Source organism: Phasianus colchicus, chromosome 2 (assembly GCF_987193195.1).
Source record: "Phasianus colchicus chromosome 2, bPhaCol1.hap1.1, whole genome shotgun sequence".
NCBI classification, from domain to species: Eukaryota; Metazoa; Chordata; class Aves; order Galliformes; family Phasianidae; genus Phasianus; species Phasianus colchicus.
In genome coordinates this window covers 53975761-53996864 of record NC_143437.1, presented here as the reverse complement: position 1 = coordinate 53996864, position 21104 = coordinate 53975761, and the positions used below count along the sequence as shown (strand labels likewise).

At 40.8% G+C, this 21104-nt stretch overlaps 1 protein-coding gene and 1 long non-coding RNA gene across 3 annotated transcripts; one reads left to right on the top strand and one right to left on the bottom strand.

Annotated features, from left to right (window-relative positions):
- Positions 1–1142: 1142 nt before the first annotated feature.
- Positions 1143–14255, bottom strand: LOC149919032 (uncharacterized). The gene is made up of 3 exons (XR_016464336.1): positions 13270–14255; positions 11959–12022; positions 1143–8950 (listed from the first exon to the last, which is right to left on the bottom strand). It is a non-coding gene; the product is annotated as an uncharacterized LOC149919032 (long non-coding RNA).
- A 222-nt stretch (positions 14256–14477) lies between these two features.
- Positions 14478–20733, top strand: CCDC28A (coiled-coil domain containing 28A). Of its 2 annotated transcripts, XM_031611149.2 has the most exons (5): positions 14479–15214; positions 17570–17733; positions 18117–18271; positions 18970–18992; positions 19971–20733. In XM_031611149.2, exons 1-5 carry the CDS (start codon positions 15057–15059, stop codon positions 20023–20025), a joined length of 555 nt encoding a protein of 184 aa, XP_031467009.1. In that variant the 5' UTR covers positions 14479–15056; the 3' UTR covers positions 20026–20733. The 2 variants fall into 2 exon arrangements, with proteins under 2 accessions (XP_089991829.1, XP_031467009.1); XM_090135703.1 differs by lacking the exon at positions 19971–20733 and having other exon boundaries at positions 14478–15214; positions 18915–18979.
- The last annotated feature ends 371 nt before the right edge of the window (positions 20734–21104 follow it).

Below are 21104 nucleotides of genomic sequence, written 5' to 3'. Positions count from 1 at the left end.
TGGCAGCTGAAGGAAACCCATGGCAGGGCACCTTCTCTACCAGTGACAACAATGCCTGTGTTTGCAGGCTGCAGAATGCACTGCTGCACCAGCCCAAGTGCTGCTGGCAGAAACAGTACCTGCTTAGGTCCAACAGCTGAACTATGTTAAGAAATAAACCTGAATTTAAAGTGCATTCTTGAAAAATTCAAAGGGTGTGTGTTTATTTCAGAACAATACTTTTCTTTCTCATTTATTTACTTGGTTCTGTTTTCCTGGCACTGCTAGAGAGAAAGCTTTTCCTCTCCCACCAGCACAGGGGATGCCTGTGCCCTCCCACTCTGCACTCCCCTTGCTGTGGCACAGGGGCTCCTTGGCTGAGGGCTGTAGGTCAGTGTGGGCAAATGCCTGCAGTCAGCAGTGGGAGAAGGTGTGAGGAGAGGAGAAGAGCCTGGGAAGCATGAGGTGCAAAGGAGGAGGGCAGGGAGAAGGACAGCAGAAACCTGTACCAGATTTTTCCTTTCAATGTCAATTTCATTTCTAATGCTAGCACTGGAAAGTTAATTCCTTCTGAATTACAGCTGGCTGACTTCAGGATTTTAAGCCTTAAGTTCAGTGTCCAAATTAAGCATTAATAAAGTTCATGTTCTGTTTCGAGAAGCAGAAGACAAGACTGGTGGAAGTTACTCATCCACTATGGTGGAACACCACCCTTCCCTCAGCTCACTTCTGCAATCCCTTTGGGCTCTCAGAAGCTGAGTGGTGGTGCAAGAGCCGTGTGGCCAACCATCAGACATCAGGAAGACCTTCCTGAAACTGTAGAAACTGTAGCTATGTGGTATTTTAGATGCAGTCATATGAGGTCACTGGGCTCGTTTGTTACAGTTCAGCCCACAGCTTCAAGCTACCTGCCTGCAGATTCCAGCAAAACCCGACCATGTTGATAAGCAGAAATAAACAGTGGTATAGCGTGGGGTGCTCCTCAGTTGTTCCCAGAGCAGTGCTAATGAGTACTGTAATTTAAAAAGCAAGCTCAATGTTGCAAGTACAACATATCTGTATTTTTGAGTTACTTTGGCTGTTGCACTACAGAATTTTAGTGAAGGCTTAAAATAGAGTCATTCTACAAGAGAAGGATGTTTTCTGACATTTTATTCTTTCCTGGTTAACCAAAAGTATGTGGATGTTCCCAGTCCTGTTGGGGCACGGGGCTCTTTGAATCACACACTTTATAGCTGTCTTCAATAGAAAACCTTTTCCAAAGCAGCCTGTATGAGATATGCAATAAATGAAAGTATATCTGACTCGTGACAATGTTGAGTGGTATCAGAATTGTAACCATTTTTCTGGTGATCTGTCTCTCATGACTGTACTTTGTGTTATATATGAATACAAACAAATAAACTGATCACAAGAGAAAAATGATGGCTGTTTTGCTGGGTTTCTTTAAATTGCAGTGCTGCTGTGTTAGACTGAAGATCACCTTTGGTAGATGATGCAGCAGGACTTCAAATCACCACCTTTCTTCCAGCCTACAAGTGTCAGGAATGGGTATTTTCGCTTAGTGGAGCCCCAGAGAGCCCAGATTATTCCCTTCTTGTCCCAAAACAGAATCTAGGGGATACTCCTTTAAAACTAGCAATGCCTCTGATGTTGACAGGTGTTTCCCTGACATAGGCTGCTTACAAAGCCTTGCTTCCCTGAACTGCGTTTCCAGCAACCGTACTCTCATTCACTGACAAAGGGCTGTCAGCCCCAAGCTTTCTTTTTCTGGCTTATCCCTGGGTCAGTTCCCTGCTTGAAGTCTGGAGCTGAGCTTCCTTCTCTACTTATTTCTGTAATATTTTTGCTCATTTCCTTCAAGTGTTATCTTCACTGTTAAACAAAGGTAGTAGTGTAACTCCAATACCTCCATCCCTGTTATTTTCTATATTTAGCAGATGCATGCACACTTTTGTAGCAGAAGACTTTAATTCCGAGTGCTGTCTAAACGGGCAGTTTGGTGCACCAGTCCCAGTGGATTTTCTGGCCCTGCTCTTTTTGCATCAAGCTAAGGCATGTTCTTCCAAGCCTGTGGTTTAGACTTCAGGTTGTTCTGCCAGCTGGTCACTGAGCTCTTCAGACTCTACAAAGCTCTGTATATGTTTACACAAGTGCAAGAATCAGCACTGTTTTCTGCCAGTGCACAAACTCTCAAACCCTTTCTCATTTTCCTGCCTTTACACAGCTGTATTTGGATATAAAAGCCATGCTAGCCATGGTGCCGTGGAACAATCAGAGCTCGCTGCTGTAGGAATTATACCATAGAGGAAGCCATAGCTGTGGTGGCCTAAGGATATGAATCAACAGCTCCAACCAGATGCAGCAGATCTGCCACTACAAGAGAAGCTCTTCCACCCACCCCTGCTTCCTTCCTTCTGTTCCCACTCACAGATGCATGCTCTGCAGCTTACTCTGCAGGCATTTGAAGACCTCATTGTAGACCAACTGCAGTTCAGCTGCACGACATGAAGTGCTGTGAAGAAGTTGCAGGGAAATCTGCTCTCAGTTTCTGCTTTTCAAGCCACAACAGTACTTAACATCATTCTCAGGGGAGCAGAGTGTTGGAGAAAAAGTGAGGCTGTGAATAGAAAAAATGTGCGAGAAATCACAGAGCCTGTGAAAACATGAGTATAGCATTACAGCTGCTCCAGAGCACACAGTGATCATCAGAGGATTTTGGTCTCTGTTCCAGGGACTGCAGTGCAAACAGGAGACTGCCAGCCCCTCGGATAGGGTGGGACTCAGAAACAGCTGACAACAGTGATGAAAATGGAAGCAGCTCCAAGCCAAATCTCCCAACCAAGAAGAGAAATCAAGTTGCCAAGTGTTTATCTTCATGGGTTGGTAGTGCTTGCTCCTAGAGTTGCCATACCAGTTTCCTTCATTTGGTTGAGGCATTTCTTTGTCTTAACAAAGCACATTCCTCACTTTCACTTCCTCTGTGGCAGAAAAAACTTTTGTCATTAGGAAACTTAGCACTTTTTTAAAATTGATAAAGTGTTTAGGTTTTTGCTTCACAGGGACCTCAGTTATGCAAATACCACGTGTAATTACTAATTACTTAGTTGATTACTTAGATACAGTGCTGCAAGTGACTGTAGGACAGGACTAGGGGTGTCATTTGTGAGAGAAAAACTTCATCTGGGAAATCAAAGACTGGAGGAATTATCAGCTGAAAATCAGACTTAACATATGGAGATACTATAAGTGCTGAGCAAAGTCTTTTCCTGTCTCTAGTTTTAATGAGAACAGTTTGTGTTGAAAGCATTCATAAATTCCATAGGAAGTTTTTATTTATCTAATACACTGACCACATTTGTGTCTTCTCTAATTGTGTTACATGTGCTCTCCTTTGAAGTAATTGCACAGTTTACATTTTGATTCATTAACAACACATCGTAACAAAACAAAACAAAAAACTAAAACAGTTTCAGTCAAATAACACTTGGAAATGTATTATTTTAGCAAAGCTGATAATGTTCTCAATTGAATGCCTCGAGACTTGGAGCAAACAATACCTCTGGTGGATAGAGCCTCCTCAGTTGTCCCCCAACGTGCAGACTGTGCTGTTCACTACAACAGAACTTGGCTTCTCATTTGGCCTTACCTTCCCACAATCAGTCAGTGCATATAAAGCAAAGTATTTGTGTCCATAGAATCACTATGGTTGGAAAAGACCACTAAGTTTATCAAGTCCAACCGCCAACCCATCCCCACTATGCTCACCAACCACGTCCCTCAGTGCCACACCTACCCTCTTCTTGAACACCTCCAGGGATGGTGACTCCACCACCTCCCTGGGCAGCCCATTCCAATGCCTCACTTCTCTTTCTGAGACTAAATTCTTCCTGGTATTCAACCTGAACCTCCCCTGGGGCACCATGAGGACACTCCCACTTGTCCTAGTTCTGACTGTGTCTATAATACTTTCTGGAAAAATACACAACCTTGCTTTGTTTTAATTCATGAGTACAGATCAATGTATGTCAGTGAGCCACAAATGATTTTTGATGCTTTGCAGTGGCCTCATAAACAAAACACTGGCTTTGGTCACTGAAAAAAGGCAGAGTGTGCTAAACTGCCTATAAGCCAGTGCAGATTTTCCAACTCCCTTCCTTGCAAATGAGCACAGTGACCTGCACCACTTCTTCCCACCTGATGGCTGGCTGGGATGAGGCTCAATGTGTTGTGCTGCAAAGTTCAGTGTTTCTGCTTATATCATAGAATCACCGAGGTTGGAAAAGACCTCTAAGATCATCCAGTGCAACCACCCACACATCCCCAGTTAGTCTCTGAGACTGCATGCTACCAATAAATAAAGCCTAATGAAATACTTTAAAATTCCAAAATAATCATCTGGAAGAATGACGGTAAGGGAAAAACTATTTTATGGCTACCCAGAAATTACACTGATCATCAAAGTCTACTCTAGCTGGAGTAGCAGCTGAGGAGCTATACACCTCCATACCTTTGCTGGCACATTCGTATATTTTACCACCTGTGTGGTTGTTGTAGCTCTGCTTCTTAACATGCATAAAGGATCTGAATTACAGATATTGCAGAAACATTATTATTAAAATTTCCCATTTGTACAAACAACAGCTTACATTAAATTAAAAATAAACTGAAGGTGGTAGCATTAGGGAAAGTAAGGGAAATTAGGATTTTTAGAATATCTGAATATTCCCAAAAGTTTGTGGGCATCAAATATGTGATTATGCAATTAGTGTAATAAATGCAGCTGTGTTTCTTTCACTGTATATATCAGACAAACTGTAAAGCTAAGCATCGGCATGTCGCTCATAAATAAGTACCAAAACGTGGCACAGCCTGCAAGATTCACTGAGACCTTCCTTCTGTTCCAAGCATTTTCAAACTTGGCAGAGTACACATTCCTCAGAGGACTATGAATATACCATCTTTCAGGCATTTCTGGCAAAATCATTTTTTAGTTAGCTCAAGAAAAAAATAAATCAATATATAAACACTTGGCTTAATAACACTGGAAACAACATTTATAAATGCAGTGAAATATACCTTATAAAGTTCCATTCAGCTTTTCTTAGAAGTACAGTGAAAGAAAGTATTAAAGAAGTTCAGCCCAAGAAGTAACTTGCTTAGAAGGAGAAAAAAAAAAAAGAAAGAAAGAAAAAGCTGATTGCTTTTGAGCCTCCATCCAGCAGATTCCCTTGTGGTCTCTTTCAGAAATGTTTGCAAATTTAATCCTTGGTTCTATGCACAGAGAAAAAAATCTAAACACTCTTTCACAACGATGCCACTTTTTGGTTCCTCAATGTGTTGGCTTTTCTATGCTTTACATTTAATGACAGTTATAAGTACAGTTTGGATCACCAGTTATTGCGACCCGCAACTAAAACCTGTAAATATGTAGAGCGAGTTATTTTACCCTGAGAACTGTAACTTACAAGGAGTTTCCACTTCAACCTATTACTCTGCTAAGATAAATTCAAGAAAAACTTAAAACGTTAGTTTAATAAGTCCCTTACCATACTCTAATTAACTATTAGGCTACATATGTTAATGCTACTCTCACATTCATGGTATTCAATCATGCATTCACTCTCAATCGCTTTGTGACACAGACCATCTGTTACACAGGAGTACAGCACACACATCACAGGTGATCCGTTTGGACCTGAGACCTCTTGCTGCTATTTTTGTTTGGTACTTCCAATGTAAAGGACAACGCTTTAAATCTTCAACTTCTTTCCTAATTACAGTTATTGGAGAAAAATAACATTAAAAAGAAAACTCTAGTATATACTACATACACACTACATTGTGTAGTGCATGCACTGCTCAGAAACAGTTTTCTATACAAATACTTCTGTGTATGTGTATTCTCTTGAGGATGAGATGTTTATTTTTAGTTCTGCATTTGTGTATATCTAAGAAAACAGAGTCTAAAATTACAAACAGGACTTTCATCATCTGTCTGGGAGAAGATTTCACATAGTTAGCAGAGCTTCTAAGCAATATGTCTTCTATGCCTGGAAAAAAATAGTCATTCAATGCTTTTGAGACACGGTGGTTGTATTTATCTGGAGCCAGCAAGCTATAGAGGGGGAAGAGGGCTCCTTTTTACAAACAACACAAAGAAGCGACTAGAGGCCAACTACACATCTGACCAGGAAATTCTGCAGACTGTGAACAACTCATTGTCCTACTTTGATCTTAAGATAATAATCTGAGTTTGGAAGTGAAATTTCACACTCTTAGCACATACAATAAAAGAAATCTACCTTCTTGCTTTCACAGTTCTTTGCAGGCAAAATCTTCACAAATCTCAGTTAGAAACTGGATTTTCTTGAGTTGAAGTTTCTAAGGCAGGCCTATCATTTTGCACATGGAATTTACCATTAAAAAAAAAAAAAGTGACACCAGAATAAAATGATAACTTCACCTATTTTTTCCTTTAGTCCAAAGAGCATCAACAAACTAGCTTACATTTTTTTTCCTGCAGCTTACTAAGTCACCCCTGCCCACAGTGCCTGCAGAACAAAAATTGCTTGTTGCTGTCCTTAAATTTAGGATGTTGGATCACACACATCCAGACTGTCTAATTATTTCCTTTCCTTTTTCTCTTTTGTCCTGTATCCATCTGTTTTGTGATCTTTGTGATAAGAACAACCTTTGTGCGCGCCCTGAGTTTGGTACCATTGGGATTATTGGCCACAACTGAAGATTCAGGGGTGTGGTTAGATGACAACATCCATAATCCTTTCTTTGTGCATACTAGAGCTGAGGCTGAAATTGCTTTGAAAAGTTAAATTTCATTTACTGGACCTTCCCCAGCATCCCTGAGTTATGCTGTACAAGCAGTATTACTCAGTGGCAGGCAATTACACCGTACCAGCAACACCGCTCTGTTCATAGAGTAGCAGTCTATTCTACTGTCAGTAAGTGTAAACAATGAGAAAGAAAATAAAACATTCTTGTAGGCTCTTAGCCAAGCTATTAAAACAATGGAGCAAGTATTTTATTTCAATTGATACCTTGACTGGTTTCTTTTGCTGCAATGTCTTGCTCCAATATAATCATCATGATAAATTGCTGAACAGTTCAAAAACCAGGCTGCAGAAAACAAAAGATGACACGTTCTTGCGATATGAGCTGCATGTTCTAGCTTGCTGTACTGAATTAATCATAAACCACATTCAATATTTAAACAATATTTCAATATTTAAAAGGGGGAAAGAGCAGGTGCCTGCAAAGGGCAGATGGTATGAATTTTAGGTTAAATAAAAATGCAACAATTCTTATCACATATCATTTCTATTATACAGTTCAGAAAGCACAGCTTGCACTAAGTCCCCAGTTGTATACAAGAAAAGCCTTCTTTCCAAATTTTCTGATCTGTTCCCGTTTCCAGAATTTACTTCCTATTTTGATTTACAAGAGTTCAGTTTTTCCGACCTTGACGGGATTCTGTAGATTCCGTGTTGTTGATCTTGGGGTGATTGTGAACATTGTTATATTTAAAATTAGTGGTGAAATTGCAAAACTAATTCAGCAAGTTGCCAAGGACAAAGGACTTGCCCAAAACTTATTTTGATTTATTTTAGAAGCACATACAAAATTCATCCTCATCTAATATTTAACATGCGAGCGTTTCCAAGCTTTTTTCTCAAGTCTATCAACAAGCCATTTGATTCCTGTGTGAAAGTCTATTTATGATTGAATTAGTAAATGTGGAAACAGTTTGGTAGATGGAATCAGTTAATTGTAAAGTACGAGTATTTTAAAAAGTCAGCAAGCACTGCCCAAGGCAGGGAAAGAGATGGAGATTAGCAATCTCGTGCAAAAAGTATTTTTCTTACTGCTTTCCTTCTAAAACATTTCCTTTCCTCACGGCCTTATCTGGTACTGGTTGTGCTGTTAGAACAAATGAGAGACTTTCTCCTTCCCAGCTGGAGTATTAGTGAACATTAACACTGAAGTAACTATTTTACAGTCCCAAATTGCTTTTGCCTGAGAGGATCTTAATGCGTGCTACAAATATGTAAACCAAATACCTACAGAAAAGCAAATGTGGATGTACAATAGCTTCCATATCCACCGAACAAAAGTAAATGATGTATAAAACTAGTATGTTTTTACATAACTAAAAATTACTTTGTGATATATATCCAGAAAGTGATCAAATCAATGCTGGCTAAGGAAGAACATCTTCACTAGAGCTATAGCGCAGTACTGGAACACTGTGGTGGAATCTCCATCATTGAAGGTTTCAAGACAAAACTGTAACAGATTTGATGTGTCAGTAGCTCTGGTCTGAGCAGGAGGCTGTGCTACAGAACACGTGTACAACTTCCGTCCTTGGAGGATTTCAAGACAGGATGGATAAAACCCTGGGCAACCAGTTTGAGCTCAAAGCCCCCATTCTGACTTGGAGATCTCCTGAGATGCTGTGACCTCAAGAGTTGCTTCCCAGTAGCTATTTCCACAATTCTTGAATATTAAATCCAGATTAGCCAGGGAACATATTGATAACATTTTTTTTCCAATATGATTTTCCAGGCATATAAGCACAGCTTCTCCTCCTCCAAGATATACTATATTGCCACCTATCTGCATCATCAGCTAGCATGAGACTGCTAGACCCTCTGTAGAGACCTCTTGCATTCGAGGTAATGAAGGAACTGATCTGATATCTACACTAGCATCATCAATGGGAAACCACCGAACAGGACTGAGATGTTACCAGGGAATTTCAGGACTCTGGAGCCCACTATTACTTTCTAGGCTTTTTTTTTTTTTCCTGAGATATTTTAACAAGTGCAATATGGAAAGAATGTTAGCAGTCTCTTTTTCTTTTCTTCAGTCTCCCACTCCTGCTCCAAAGATTCCAGTAGTAACATCAGTAGCACCAAATAGAAGATTTATCACCTTCTCCTTTCATTTTTACCTGTTTAAAACATGGAATGGACTGTTATTTGTTGATGCTTCCCTTTGTGAATGCCACAGGCAAGAAAGTTTCACTAGCAATCATGTTTTTTGTATATTTAGGATCATTTTTGGTTATCTTTAGCAATCAAAAAATAACCTCTTTAACTTCAAGGAAGAAGACTCGCCATTTGAGTTAGGCAGTAGACAGTTGTTCCTATTCAGGAACAGAGGGGTCTTGGGAAAGAAAGCTGAGACTTTCCAGAGGCTCAGAGAACTCTTTAGAAAAAAATGCTGAGATCCAGAAGACACTGGGAAACAAGGCCTGGAGAGTATGAGGGAAAGTTTCCACAGGTAAAAATAACAGAGGAAAACATCCAGTGTTCTGAAAGGAGGATAGACTTCATTTGCTCAGAAGACATAGCTGTGAAAACTTTGGAGTCTTCTGAGGTGGACAGATTAAAGTACAAGATGAATGGAACTGGAATGTGAACTGGAATGTGAACATCTGACAATGTTTAGTCAAAAACCACTGTGTGCGCAACCTTGGAACCAAATATTATGAATCCTTTCTTCTGAACAATCTAAGAGTTAAATAAACTCCCAAATTAACCAGGAATAGCATTATGATATTACCACATGCCACTGCTGGATCTGTCTCCCACATGATCAAGTTTAGGATAAGTAAAGACTATCTCCTCTACACCTTTCTGTATAAATCCAAGGCTGAGTAGGAAGATAAAATTTTGTGACTAAGCCTGTATCTATAGAAGATATCAAGAATTCCCATTCAAGCCTCTAAGAGCCCAGGAGTCCTCAACCACAAACCTGTTGAGGACCAAAAAGCATTCAGAAGCAATACCATATATGTTTGCCAGCTTTTTTGCAGGTACCTGCAAGGGGCTGCTTTGGAGTTAGGACACTGAGCTATATGGATCTCTGCTCTGACCAGCAGAGCTGCCTTTACGGTTGGTGGCATTCATCAAAGCTGCCAGCATGAGCAGAATCAATTTCCATTCCCAGGGAGTTCCTAGATCCTAGAGAGATCACCTCAGTCTTTGAGGGACTCCCTTCAAGCAAGGGGCCAGAGCAAGGCTGGAGAGAATGGAGGATTATTTAGACAAAGAGAAGGGATTGAGGCACAACTCAAGCAGACAGCTGCAGAAGTGAGGAAGGCTGGAACAAAACTTCCTAAGGAAGTCCTGGGAGAACACTGGAATAGAGCTAAAGAGGTTGGCTTACTTATTTACTAGGACACTGGGGCAAACCGGAACAAAAAAACCACAGAGCCTCAGAGACAGACTTACCCATAACCTAAAAGATTCTGCTTTCAGAGCAATTCTGCACGCGCCTTCTGTTTGCCTCCCTTCTCCCCTTGTTACTCCATTGTAGTTACATGAATCACTATGCTGCTGACCCAAGGAGGTTGTTTATACAACATGTACATTCTGGCATTAGACTTCTCCTGTTTCTAAACAGGTCACACATTTGATGCTTTGTTAAGTAAGTATTGATTTTCTTGCAGTAAGCTAACATTGGATACACACACAGTAGGGGTGGATTTGTTATGCTACTCATTCCCTTATGTAACAGTACTGACTTCAGAGGGACTAGTCATGTTTGAGATGCAGGAACTGATAAGTAATAACACAGAGATCTAAATATTTCTCTGCTCTAGTAACCAGTCATTTAAACAGCCAAATCATAGTGTGAAGAGAGAAAGAATACAAAAACACACGTTGACAATTTTTCAGTGACATTTCTACAGGGCATATCACCATTCTGCAAAGCACTGTGTGCCTAACCCACACAGTTCTACATCCATGCTATTTCCAGTGTTAATTCATTTTCTTTGTATATCATTTTAACTTTACTGCCTTTTCTGCACACAACTGGCTGATAAGTAGAATCATAGAATTGCTGAGGTTGGAAAAGACCTTAAAGATCATTGAGTCCAACCGCAACCTAATCATACTACCCTAACTCTAACAACCCTCAGCTAAATCACGTCCCTGAGCACCGCATCCAAATGGTTTTTAGACACACTTTGTTATGCTGCTCACTGTAAAAAAAGAAGTGCTTCCCCTCCCACGAAGAGGTTATGTCCCATGGTGTGGTTTTTGTGGTTTTTTTGGAAGGTGACACTACAGCAATGTCATGCTTTTAAGAGTGTAAGGTACCACCCTGTGAAATACATCTAAGATGAATTATATAAGCCAAAGAACAACATGCTTTCATCACTCTTCTGGAAGCCTCTAGAATGTACTCACCACCTCATGTTAACTGCATAGGGCTTTCAAAAAGGAGAATATGATTTTATTTGCATGCGTATCTCAAAACAAAACACGGACCTTTTTCTTTGAAGTTCTTCTTCAAAGCATCTTCAAAGGTAGGTCTCTAGTTTGCAAGGAGATATACATGTAAATAAATTCAGATTCAATGAACTTTTTGATTTGCTTCTTTAACATGAAAATTGTTCCTATTAAAACATTCATGCTTGCATCACTTCAGCCAGTAAGTATACACAAACACTACCACTGCAAAGCTTGCTGGTGTTGTCAGGGAAAAAAACAAAACCAACACTGTAAAGGAAGAGGGGGGAAGAAAAAAAAAAAAAAAAAAAAAAAGCATTTTCTAAACTGTGAATCATTACTACAATACAAAATTATGCAAAAACTCAGCTAAATGGAGATAATCCAAAACATGCTTTTCACCCCCTCCTAGTTCATGTGTGATATCTTTATTTGATTCCAGGTAACAGTGTTATCTGCAATCGGGTTTTCAATTCCAGATGATACTATCTTTTATTTTTTGCTCAGAACTTATTATTATCTTTTATCAGAAATTAATTATTCACTATAAAATTGCTTCCACAATGAGAACATTGAATAAAGTCTGATGCCTTCCCGATTATGTGCCCCCATAGGCTTCAATAAACCAGATGTAGAAGTGAAGAACAGACATTTGAATAGCAATTCCAGTGTAATGTATTGAGCAGTGATAACAAATGTACTTGAAGTGAAATATTACCTGCATACTAAAATTTGTGGGTCATTCCTGGGGTGTCCGAAGGAACTTCTACAGTGCATACACTCTGTTTTTAAGAAAAGCTATGTAAGTTACTTGATCCCTCATACTGAGAGATTAAATCGCAATAAGTTTGGCAGTGGAACCCAAATGCTTTCTGAATATATAGAGGTAATTTTAAAAAAATGTTTATATTTGAGATGTAGAAATCCCTTATATTTAAAAAAAAATAAAAATAAAATCCAGAATGCATTCTATTTCAACTGCTTTGGAAGAAATAAAGAATACCTAGTCATCCTGCAATGTCATAGTCAAGCCTCTTTGCCTCATTCTGTACACACAGAACACCATTAATCACAGGACAAAAATATCCCTCTCTACACAAACTGCAAGGAGGGTACATTTACTTCCTTACACACCACGTAAGAAATGAGAGGAAGGAACACAAACTCTTCAGAAGTTACTTTACCGAAATAGTATTTATCTTATACAAATTTCCTAAATACTTATAAAAATGTATTTGCAGAACTTGCTTTTTCCATTTTCTGTAACCCTCATAAATATGTGGATATGTGTACATACATACATATATATATATATATATATATATACACACACACACACACACACACACACATCAGTGAATGAGGATTCTACTTGGGCAGAGAGCTGATGACTGGATTACTGCCTATGTGAGTTTTGCCAGCTCTTGTATTTCTGCCATGCATGCCAAGCCAGACACTAGAAGCCTTTTTTGTTAAGGAATCAAAAAGATAGTAAATGTTTGTGCTTTTCTACCTTTCCCTTAAGTCTTGCACCACTACATTTTTATTTAATGTATCTCCAGTGTTACAGACCTTTCTTTTCATGCGTGCTTTTTTTCCTATGAGACACGTAACTTTCATGTAAAACCCCCTAAAGAGCATTTCCATTAGTAAACTTCCAGTTTATCAGCAATAATCTCTGATTCAGATCTCTTGCAACAAAACTGATTCAGCATCTCAAATCCAAATGATATGCAGCTACTCAGGAATTACTTCTCCTACAGAATTGTCTCCAGGAGCCCTTTGTTCCCCTTCATCTGGCAGTCACTGCAAATGCAACCTCCCTTTGGCAGCACCACTTCTGAGACTCAAAGTGGCCACTGAATCTCACAACTGCAACGTCCAGTGGAAGCCTTGCTGAGGCTCTGTTATAGCTACCGGTGCCTTGAAACAAATTCAAAATCTAGAAGAAGGTTCAGTATCAGTGCACAACCAGAGAACCTGTTTTTTTCTATAATAAAGTTGAGACAGAAGCAGGGATACATCTTACCTACACACCTGTGGAGCTTCCCAAAAGCTTTGAGACACACCATGCAAACACCAGCAGACACTGAACAATGTTTCCACTCAGAGTGGTCCTGATTTTGCCACCCTTCAGAGACAGTGTGTAAACAATGCCTGAGAGTTTTGGCCAGAAAACATACAGTTACGAATACATGTCTTAGACAGAAACCAAAAGTGCAAACAGATGAATTTCAAATTGATAAATAACTTAGAGATGAGCTGGTAAGTTCATTTCTCTAGAAGAAAACCTACAGCCACAGTGCCAAGCTGCAAGCCATAGCAATGAAGGACGTGCAAAGTATTCGGCAAAACCATTGATGTCAGGGAGCCCTGAGAGGGCAAGCAGCGCTTGGAAATGCCACTGCTTGAGCTCCTCTACAATGGAGGCAGCGCCAGGAAACAGATTCTGGGACCTGAACTCATGAATCCTGCGAGCAACAGGCACACCCTGCTAACGTCACCTGTCCTGATGCTTAAAATCCAGTAAGACAGCTATGTAAGGTTGGAACTCAGGTCAGAGAAGATAGAAGGGCACGAATTAAATGCAGCCACACGGTCCTCTTCATTCACCTTCGTTCACGCAGCAACTGCCCTGGAGCGCCTATCGAGCTGCACGGCAGAGCAAGGGCCTTCCCCGTCCATCGAGCGTTACTTCTGTTAAAGCTGAAGGAACGCGACGGGCAAGGCACGAGCCACCCCACTTGTAAGGGCATGACCAGTGCGAAACGATGCTGCCCCCAGGAGCACGGAGCCCGCTACTGACAAGAGCCCAGCACCGATAGCAGAGAGATAGCGCCAAGCGTGCATAGATAACCTCGCTCCAGTTCCTTGTTTCTGTAGATGACAACCGTGCACGGACAGCCGCACGCCCCGAGCGCAGCCCCCCTCATAGCGCGCTGCCGCTCCTCTCGCCCCCTCCCTCACAGCACCCCGCAGCGCCAACGGCCGCCGGACCCCACCCGCCTCGCGAGCCTCGCGCCTGCACGCATGCGCAGAGCCCCCGCACGCGTGCTCAGAGCGCGTCCCGTCCCGCCCGCTACCGGCAGCCTCCTGCCGCGGGGCACTCTGGGGGCGGTAGTTCTCCTTCCCGCTACGGAGGAGGCGGGGCTCCCACGATGCCTCGCGCGGCCACGTGACCTCGCGCCGAGCTTGCCGCTTCCGCGGGGGCGGGGTGAGCGCCGGCGGGGCCGGGGGTCCGCGCGCAGCCCGGGAGGGCGGGGCCGCCCGCAGGTAGCGGGGCGGGGCTGGCGGCCGGTCAGCGGCGGCCGAGGATGGGTGCTAATGGGGCTGTGCGCTTCGGGGCGGCTGTGGCCAGGCGGGAGTGACGCTGCGGGGTGTGCGGCGCCGGCCTGGGACTAGATGTGTCCTGTCCTGGGCTTTGGAGGAGGTGTTTTTCCACGTGAGGAGCGGCGCCCGGCTGTTGGATCCATCGTAACAACTGACCGACTGAGCTCCGGCAGCGCCGCTGCCTCGTACGGCTGTCCTCGTTCCGGTGCTGTGTCTCCGTGTTTTGACCGCGCGTACCTGAGCGGTCGCGGTGCGCTCCTGTAGCGGGACGCAGAGCTTGAGAGACGGCTGAAGGCCGTGCAGGAGGGCTGAGCGCCTGCCCGCTTCGCTGGGCTGACAGCCGGGTCCTCCCGCTTGGAGAAATAAGCGACTGCTCGGCTTTGGAGGGACTAAAGCCCCGTCGAGGTGCAGTGTGATGTTTCTGCGCCTCGTTTTCCTTCCTTTCGGAGGATAAGAAATCAGTCTGCAGGCTGTAAGTCAGAGGAAATGGAAGAGAGGAAAATCAAGAGGAGGAGCCCCAAGTCATCCACCGCCCATCCCGTGCCGGTTGCTAACTCCAAGAAGAGCTCCGTGCCGGTCAGCAAAAGCACCGCCTTTTCCAATCCCGCGCCACAGCCGCCGGGGCAGAAACCAAAGCTAAAACGGTAAGCCTTGCGGGCTTGATGGAAACGAGCCACAGCCCTGCCGGTGCAGGGCAGCCTTAAGGGTGTGTAGGCTGACAGGGAATGAGAAACGAGAGGTTCGGGCTTGTGAAAATAACCCATTGTGTCTTTAACAAAGCAGATTGAAAAAGTAACTATTCTGTTGTATTAAAAACAAAGGAGGAAGCTGTGCCATGCTCCTCTTGTATGCTTTCTATAATTTTATGTAATGTTGTAGGCTCATACTGATAATTATTTAGTTGGAGATCTGATAGTCTGGTGTGATTGGTCAGATACAAGAACTGGGTGAAAAAAAATTGGTAAATATGTACATCATTATGGAGATAACAGAGCCCCAGTTATACAGGTATGAGGAGCAAATAAAGTATTTAATGACTGCAAGATTGGAACTGGGTAGTAGGGCAGGAAATTAAGAACATGAGTTGAACAGGATGAGCTGGAATAGGAATTTGCAGATGCTCTTGTTTGGGGAGCTGTCAAAGACAGCAATAGCACTTAGGCCTCGTGCTTGCAGAGGGAGGCATTCGGGTTTCAGGAAAGTACAATTTTGGAATAGTTTGTGTGTTATTGATGCTGTCTGTAGTTCCATTTGAGCGTGTTAATTTTCTTGCATGTTAGAAAAATACATTTGTTGGCCATGAACAGTAAGAAACAGTAGATTAATGAGTGATGAGAAATTTTTAAAGTGAAGTATTAGCTGGAAGGGTGCAGGGGAATTTACTGAGCTGTAAGCACTGGGAAACACTGGGTATATTTTCACCACAAGCACTTCAAAGATGACATGACTCAGAGCCCATTGTATTTCCACGGGCAGTACAGATTCATCAATTACCCGTGAGATAATTAATATATACACACCTATCTCTAACATCTAAAAGTTATTATAGTTCTGCAAGCAAGAACTAATCACATAATACAACAATTCAACAGCTGTATTTCCTGAGAACATGCTACTATTGTTGATTTACTTCTTCAAATCACACTTCTGGAATGTGCTACCAATGTGATTCTTGTAGTATGGGCTGGAGATTCTACCTGCTTTGGAAATAGCTTCTAGGTTCTGGAAGATGTCAGCGCTCAAGTAATCACACCATTTCTCAGACATTCCAATGGGAATGGTAATTGACATAGCAAGATGAGGATGGGTTGTTGCTACAGCAGTGTATAGGGGTACTTTCATTTCATCTGCAAGAATATAATGAAATATTTTTTGTGGGAGCAGTACTATGTTGTATTAAACTTAAGATGTATTTGGAAAAAATAGATGGCCTTTCCTGTATACAAACATTTCTATAACTCTGAAACTGAAGTAGAAATATCCAAAGGTAAACCTCAGTTGAGATCTTTACTATGCGAGTGATGAGGTGGTGGAAGAGGCTGCCCAGAGAGGTTGTGGATGCCCCATCCCTAGAGGTGCTCAAGACCAGGTTGGATGGGGCTCTGGGCAGCCTGGTCTAGTATTAAATGGGGAGGTTGGTGGCCCTGCATGTGGCAGAGGGGGTTGGAGATTCATGATCCTTGAGGTCCCTTCCAACCCTGGCCATTCTGTGATTCTGTGACCTGTTGCCCAGAGATGAACTGCATGGATAACCATTGGACCATCACTTAGTTCAGCATATAGGCAATGTCTGTATGACATTTACAGACATACAAGCTGTTATTTTCAAAACATGGGAAGGAATGGGTTTACTATGCTGTAGACCCTTTGTCTTTGCTAATTAAAGCCTCTACACTAAGCCTGCAACTTTCTATTTTTTTTTTTTTTTTAACTGTCCCATAGAGTCTGAATTTTACTTCATAGGCTCACCTTTTCACTGAATCAGATTCTGAACTGGCTCACCATGAGTCTGCAGAAGCACTCAGTCTAATGTGAGAGAAAGACTATGTACAAACATTCATGGGCAAATGAGGGATGAAAACAGCCTTCTACCTGAATGAACTGCATTAGCATAGAATGCAATCTAGAGATAGAATGTGGCACTTCTCATTGGTAATTGCATTTAGTTGCCATATTCATTGCATGTTCATTCATGTTTATGCTGCAATATAATCTTTAAGTTAAGATGGCTATTACGTACGTGTGCCTTTTTGATGTTTTCCGCCTTAACAGGAAAGCAGACTGTTAGAATCCTTATTTTACAGTATCAAACTGTCAAAATAGTGATTTTTTTCTTTATTCTCAGTACAAACTTGTGATCCATTTTTTAATTTGAATGGAATAATTGAAATATGTATTTTCATTTCACAGCCCAGTTGTCAAATTATCCTACATTTCAGCTTCTCAAAGAAAGTGAAAGCAGAAAGTAATGTTATTGTTTAACCACTTCATTTCTTCAGAGTAATAAAAGAGAAAGCCAAACCTCCAGGAGGAGAAGCAAAAGGGGCACAGGCAGCACCAATCCAGCATTCATTCCTCACAGATGTATCGGATGTCCAGGAAATGGAGAGGGGACTTCTCAGCCTCCTGAATGATTTCCACTCTGGCAAACTTCAAGCATTTGGTAAGTGCATGAATTGCCTGCATATAATGGTTGCCTTTATGTGATGGTAACATTTGCAAATAAATGTGCTATCTGGACAAACTGCTGGTTTAATATTAGCCTCTGCTATATGAAATCAAGTTTAACATAACTTAATAGGTCATACCAGTAAAATGTATACTCTAAAAAACCTGTTAAGTGGTTGTCAGAAGTTCAGGACACCATAACACTAGATAGAATGACAGAAGCTTCAGTAGTGAAAAAGGAAGAAATAATCTAGAAAGCAAACAAGCTTATACATTTGAACACCAGATTTACCTTCTCTAATGTAAAAAGCTGTTGACTTCACATTTCCACTTGTTCTTTCAGGTTTTTTTCTCTAATGCTGTCATTTGTCCTCTTAGGAAATGAATGTTCCATAGAGCAAATGGAGCACGTGCGGAGCATGCAGGAGAAACTTGCCCGCCTCAATCTGGAGCTGTATGGGGAGCTGGAAGAACTTCCTGAAGATAAAAGAAAACTAGCCAGTGACTCCAATCTGGATAGGCTGCTATCAGATGTAAGTACAGAGAAAGCAGGAGACAAGGAACTTGGTCGCCAGACTTAGGCTCAGGAGTAGAACAGTAGTGGAAGGACAGTGATTCTGTGCACAGGCTATAGCCTAAGAAATTTACAGTCGAGGAAAACATAGTTTTGTAATAAGTCAAGACATAAGCCTTACCTACTTCATCTTCATTTTGAGAAAATATGCTATGTTGTGGGTTCTTTTTGTAGACTGCTTCTTGAATTAGTGAGTGGAGCATTCTGGTTCCACTGTCTGATGCAGGCGTCTTTAGGGACTGCTTATGGATCAGAGAATGATGATCATTTTCCTGTGGCCCTTCCTCCTACATCTGTGGAAGGCCACGCAAGGAACTCAGATCTACATATTCTATGCTTTCACTTTCTCCTTTCTGTAGTGTGTTTAATTACTAAAATGTAATTCTCATTAACAACTAAATTCTCATTAACAACTAAATTTCAGATTTTATTGTTGAAACTGTTAAAATTTCATGAGATAAGCAAATTTAAATTTCATTTGGGGACTTAGTTCTGTTCTTGTAGAATTCAGTGCAGGTCTGTTTTGTACAAGAAAGTAATCCATTTCAGTCCAAACCATTAATGATTTCCATTGTTTTAATATATTTATTTCATTATATCAGCATCATCATTGCATCTGAAATGCCATTTCTGATAATTTTAACATTTATATTGCAGCTGGAAGAACTGAATTCATCTATGTATCCTTTTCTTATATGCTTATTGTGCATTATAATTATTAACTATAAGTTATGGTCTATTTCTTGAGTAACTGGTGTCTGTCTTGGAGGCAAATCTTTTCAAAAATGGCCCTTCTTCAAAATTAGTACAGTAACTTGAATTTTAGGTTCCTGAAGTTACTGAATTTTAACACTTAATTACAGGACTTTTTTTGTATAGTGATTTATTTAGCTAGAATTCAACTCTTTAGACAATGTGTTGATTGTAGATGACAAAGCCAGCAGTGTCTTTTCACTGAGAAGCTCTGGACAAAACACACACACAATCATGTTTCTTTTGTATTATTCAGAAACGTTCTGTCCCACTGATGACTGAATTCTATTACCTTTTTTTTCTTCCATCCCCCATAGAAACATTATCACTGATTTTACTGTGAACATTGGGCTAACCTTACTTGTTATTTCTAGAGTTGGACTACAGTTGCATTGATTACTTAGCTGAGCTTTGGTAACAAATGCATGCTGTTAGAACATTAAAAAGATAAAGCTAATTGTCTTGGCTTGCGTTTTCAATAAGCTGAGAATACATACAGGTGAGGAGTGTTGCATTCAGTCTAGTTATTTCTGATTTTACAATGCTTTGTTTGCATTAAGTGGGACTTGGGATACAGAGAATGTACATATCAGTGCAGTATCTGTGAGATGCTGTGCAAGGCAAGATCTCATGAACAGTGCAAATGAAATGCAATACCACGCAACAGTAATAAAACTCATCTGCCATCCCCCCTTCATCTGCCAGCTAAAGCTGGAGGCAAGCAATGCTTAAATCTCAATGAGGAAGATTAACACTTGAAAGCTAGTGTAGAACTCAGTAGAATTGAACTAATCTGTTCTGGTGCATGCCTATCACAGGACTAAGTGTAGCATAGCTTAATGTAACATTGTTATCTTATATTGTATCTGTATTTGAGAACATTATTCCTTAATGGCCTGCTTCAGCCAAAAACTACATTTAGCAGATGCTCAAGATATTCCAAATAGCACCACCGGCTGAAGAAACAGCTTTCTCAGTTTGGGTTCTCGTGTAAGCTTTTCTTTTGTGGTTTTTTTTTTTTTTTTTTTTTTTTTCTTGCCACTGTAATCTGGAATTGGTAGCTTTTAATTATTTATTATTTGACACAATGAAGAATCAAAGTGCAAATCCAGGTGTTTACTTTTGCACATTCCTTTGAGTACTGCATTACATCAGGACTCAGTCTCTAGAGATTTAAGCGGGCTGTTGTGATGGTATGCTTTATATCATTGCCTTATTTAATAGGAAAACACTGGGAAACACAAAAGTAAATTTATTCTGCTGTATTGTTCATATTGTTGCAAATGATGTATAAGTTCATTAGCATTTCTCCAAATTTTGTGAAGGTAATGCTGTTGTTGCCTTTCTGATCAGTTCATAGACAATCTGCACACTAGCTTTAGTGTGTTTTGTTGACCAGAGCTGCCACTGAGATTTTATTGTTAATAAAGACATTTTAAAACTATACAAGATTTTATTTGGAGAAGTTATCTATTCAGCTGTGTTAAGAAAGAGTTCTTGCATGGTCTGAATGTTTGCAGGGTTTACTTTTTTCATTACTGTGAATAATTATTAGTTCTGTCACTAAACAGAACTAGCATGCATGCTAGAAGTGCATATAATTTAATTAAGTTCTGTCACATTCAGAGATTCAATAAGGTCATTGTTCAATAAATCTGTTATATGTAATTTTGCAGTTGTTCCTATATTATAAATGATCTGGTAGAAGTTAATATCAAATTCACAGCCTGGGGTATTAGTGTATTAGTAAATACACTGTATTAGTGTAAAATAATGCTGTCTTTAGATCCAGAATTTCTATCTTTGCTCATCAAACTATGCCTTTGGTTTTAGATTTTTTTACATTGTTCTTAAATAATACACTGAGATTCTATACTGTACATACTTACAATATGAGGATAAAAATCATTATTCTTCTACTTAAGAACAATGCATCAGTCCATTGTAGGCAAGCCAACAGTGAATAAAAGATACCAAACTGGAGAAGATGCTTCAGCTTTAAGACAGTTGAAAATTCCATTAGCTGCAGCTCCACACAC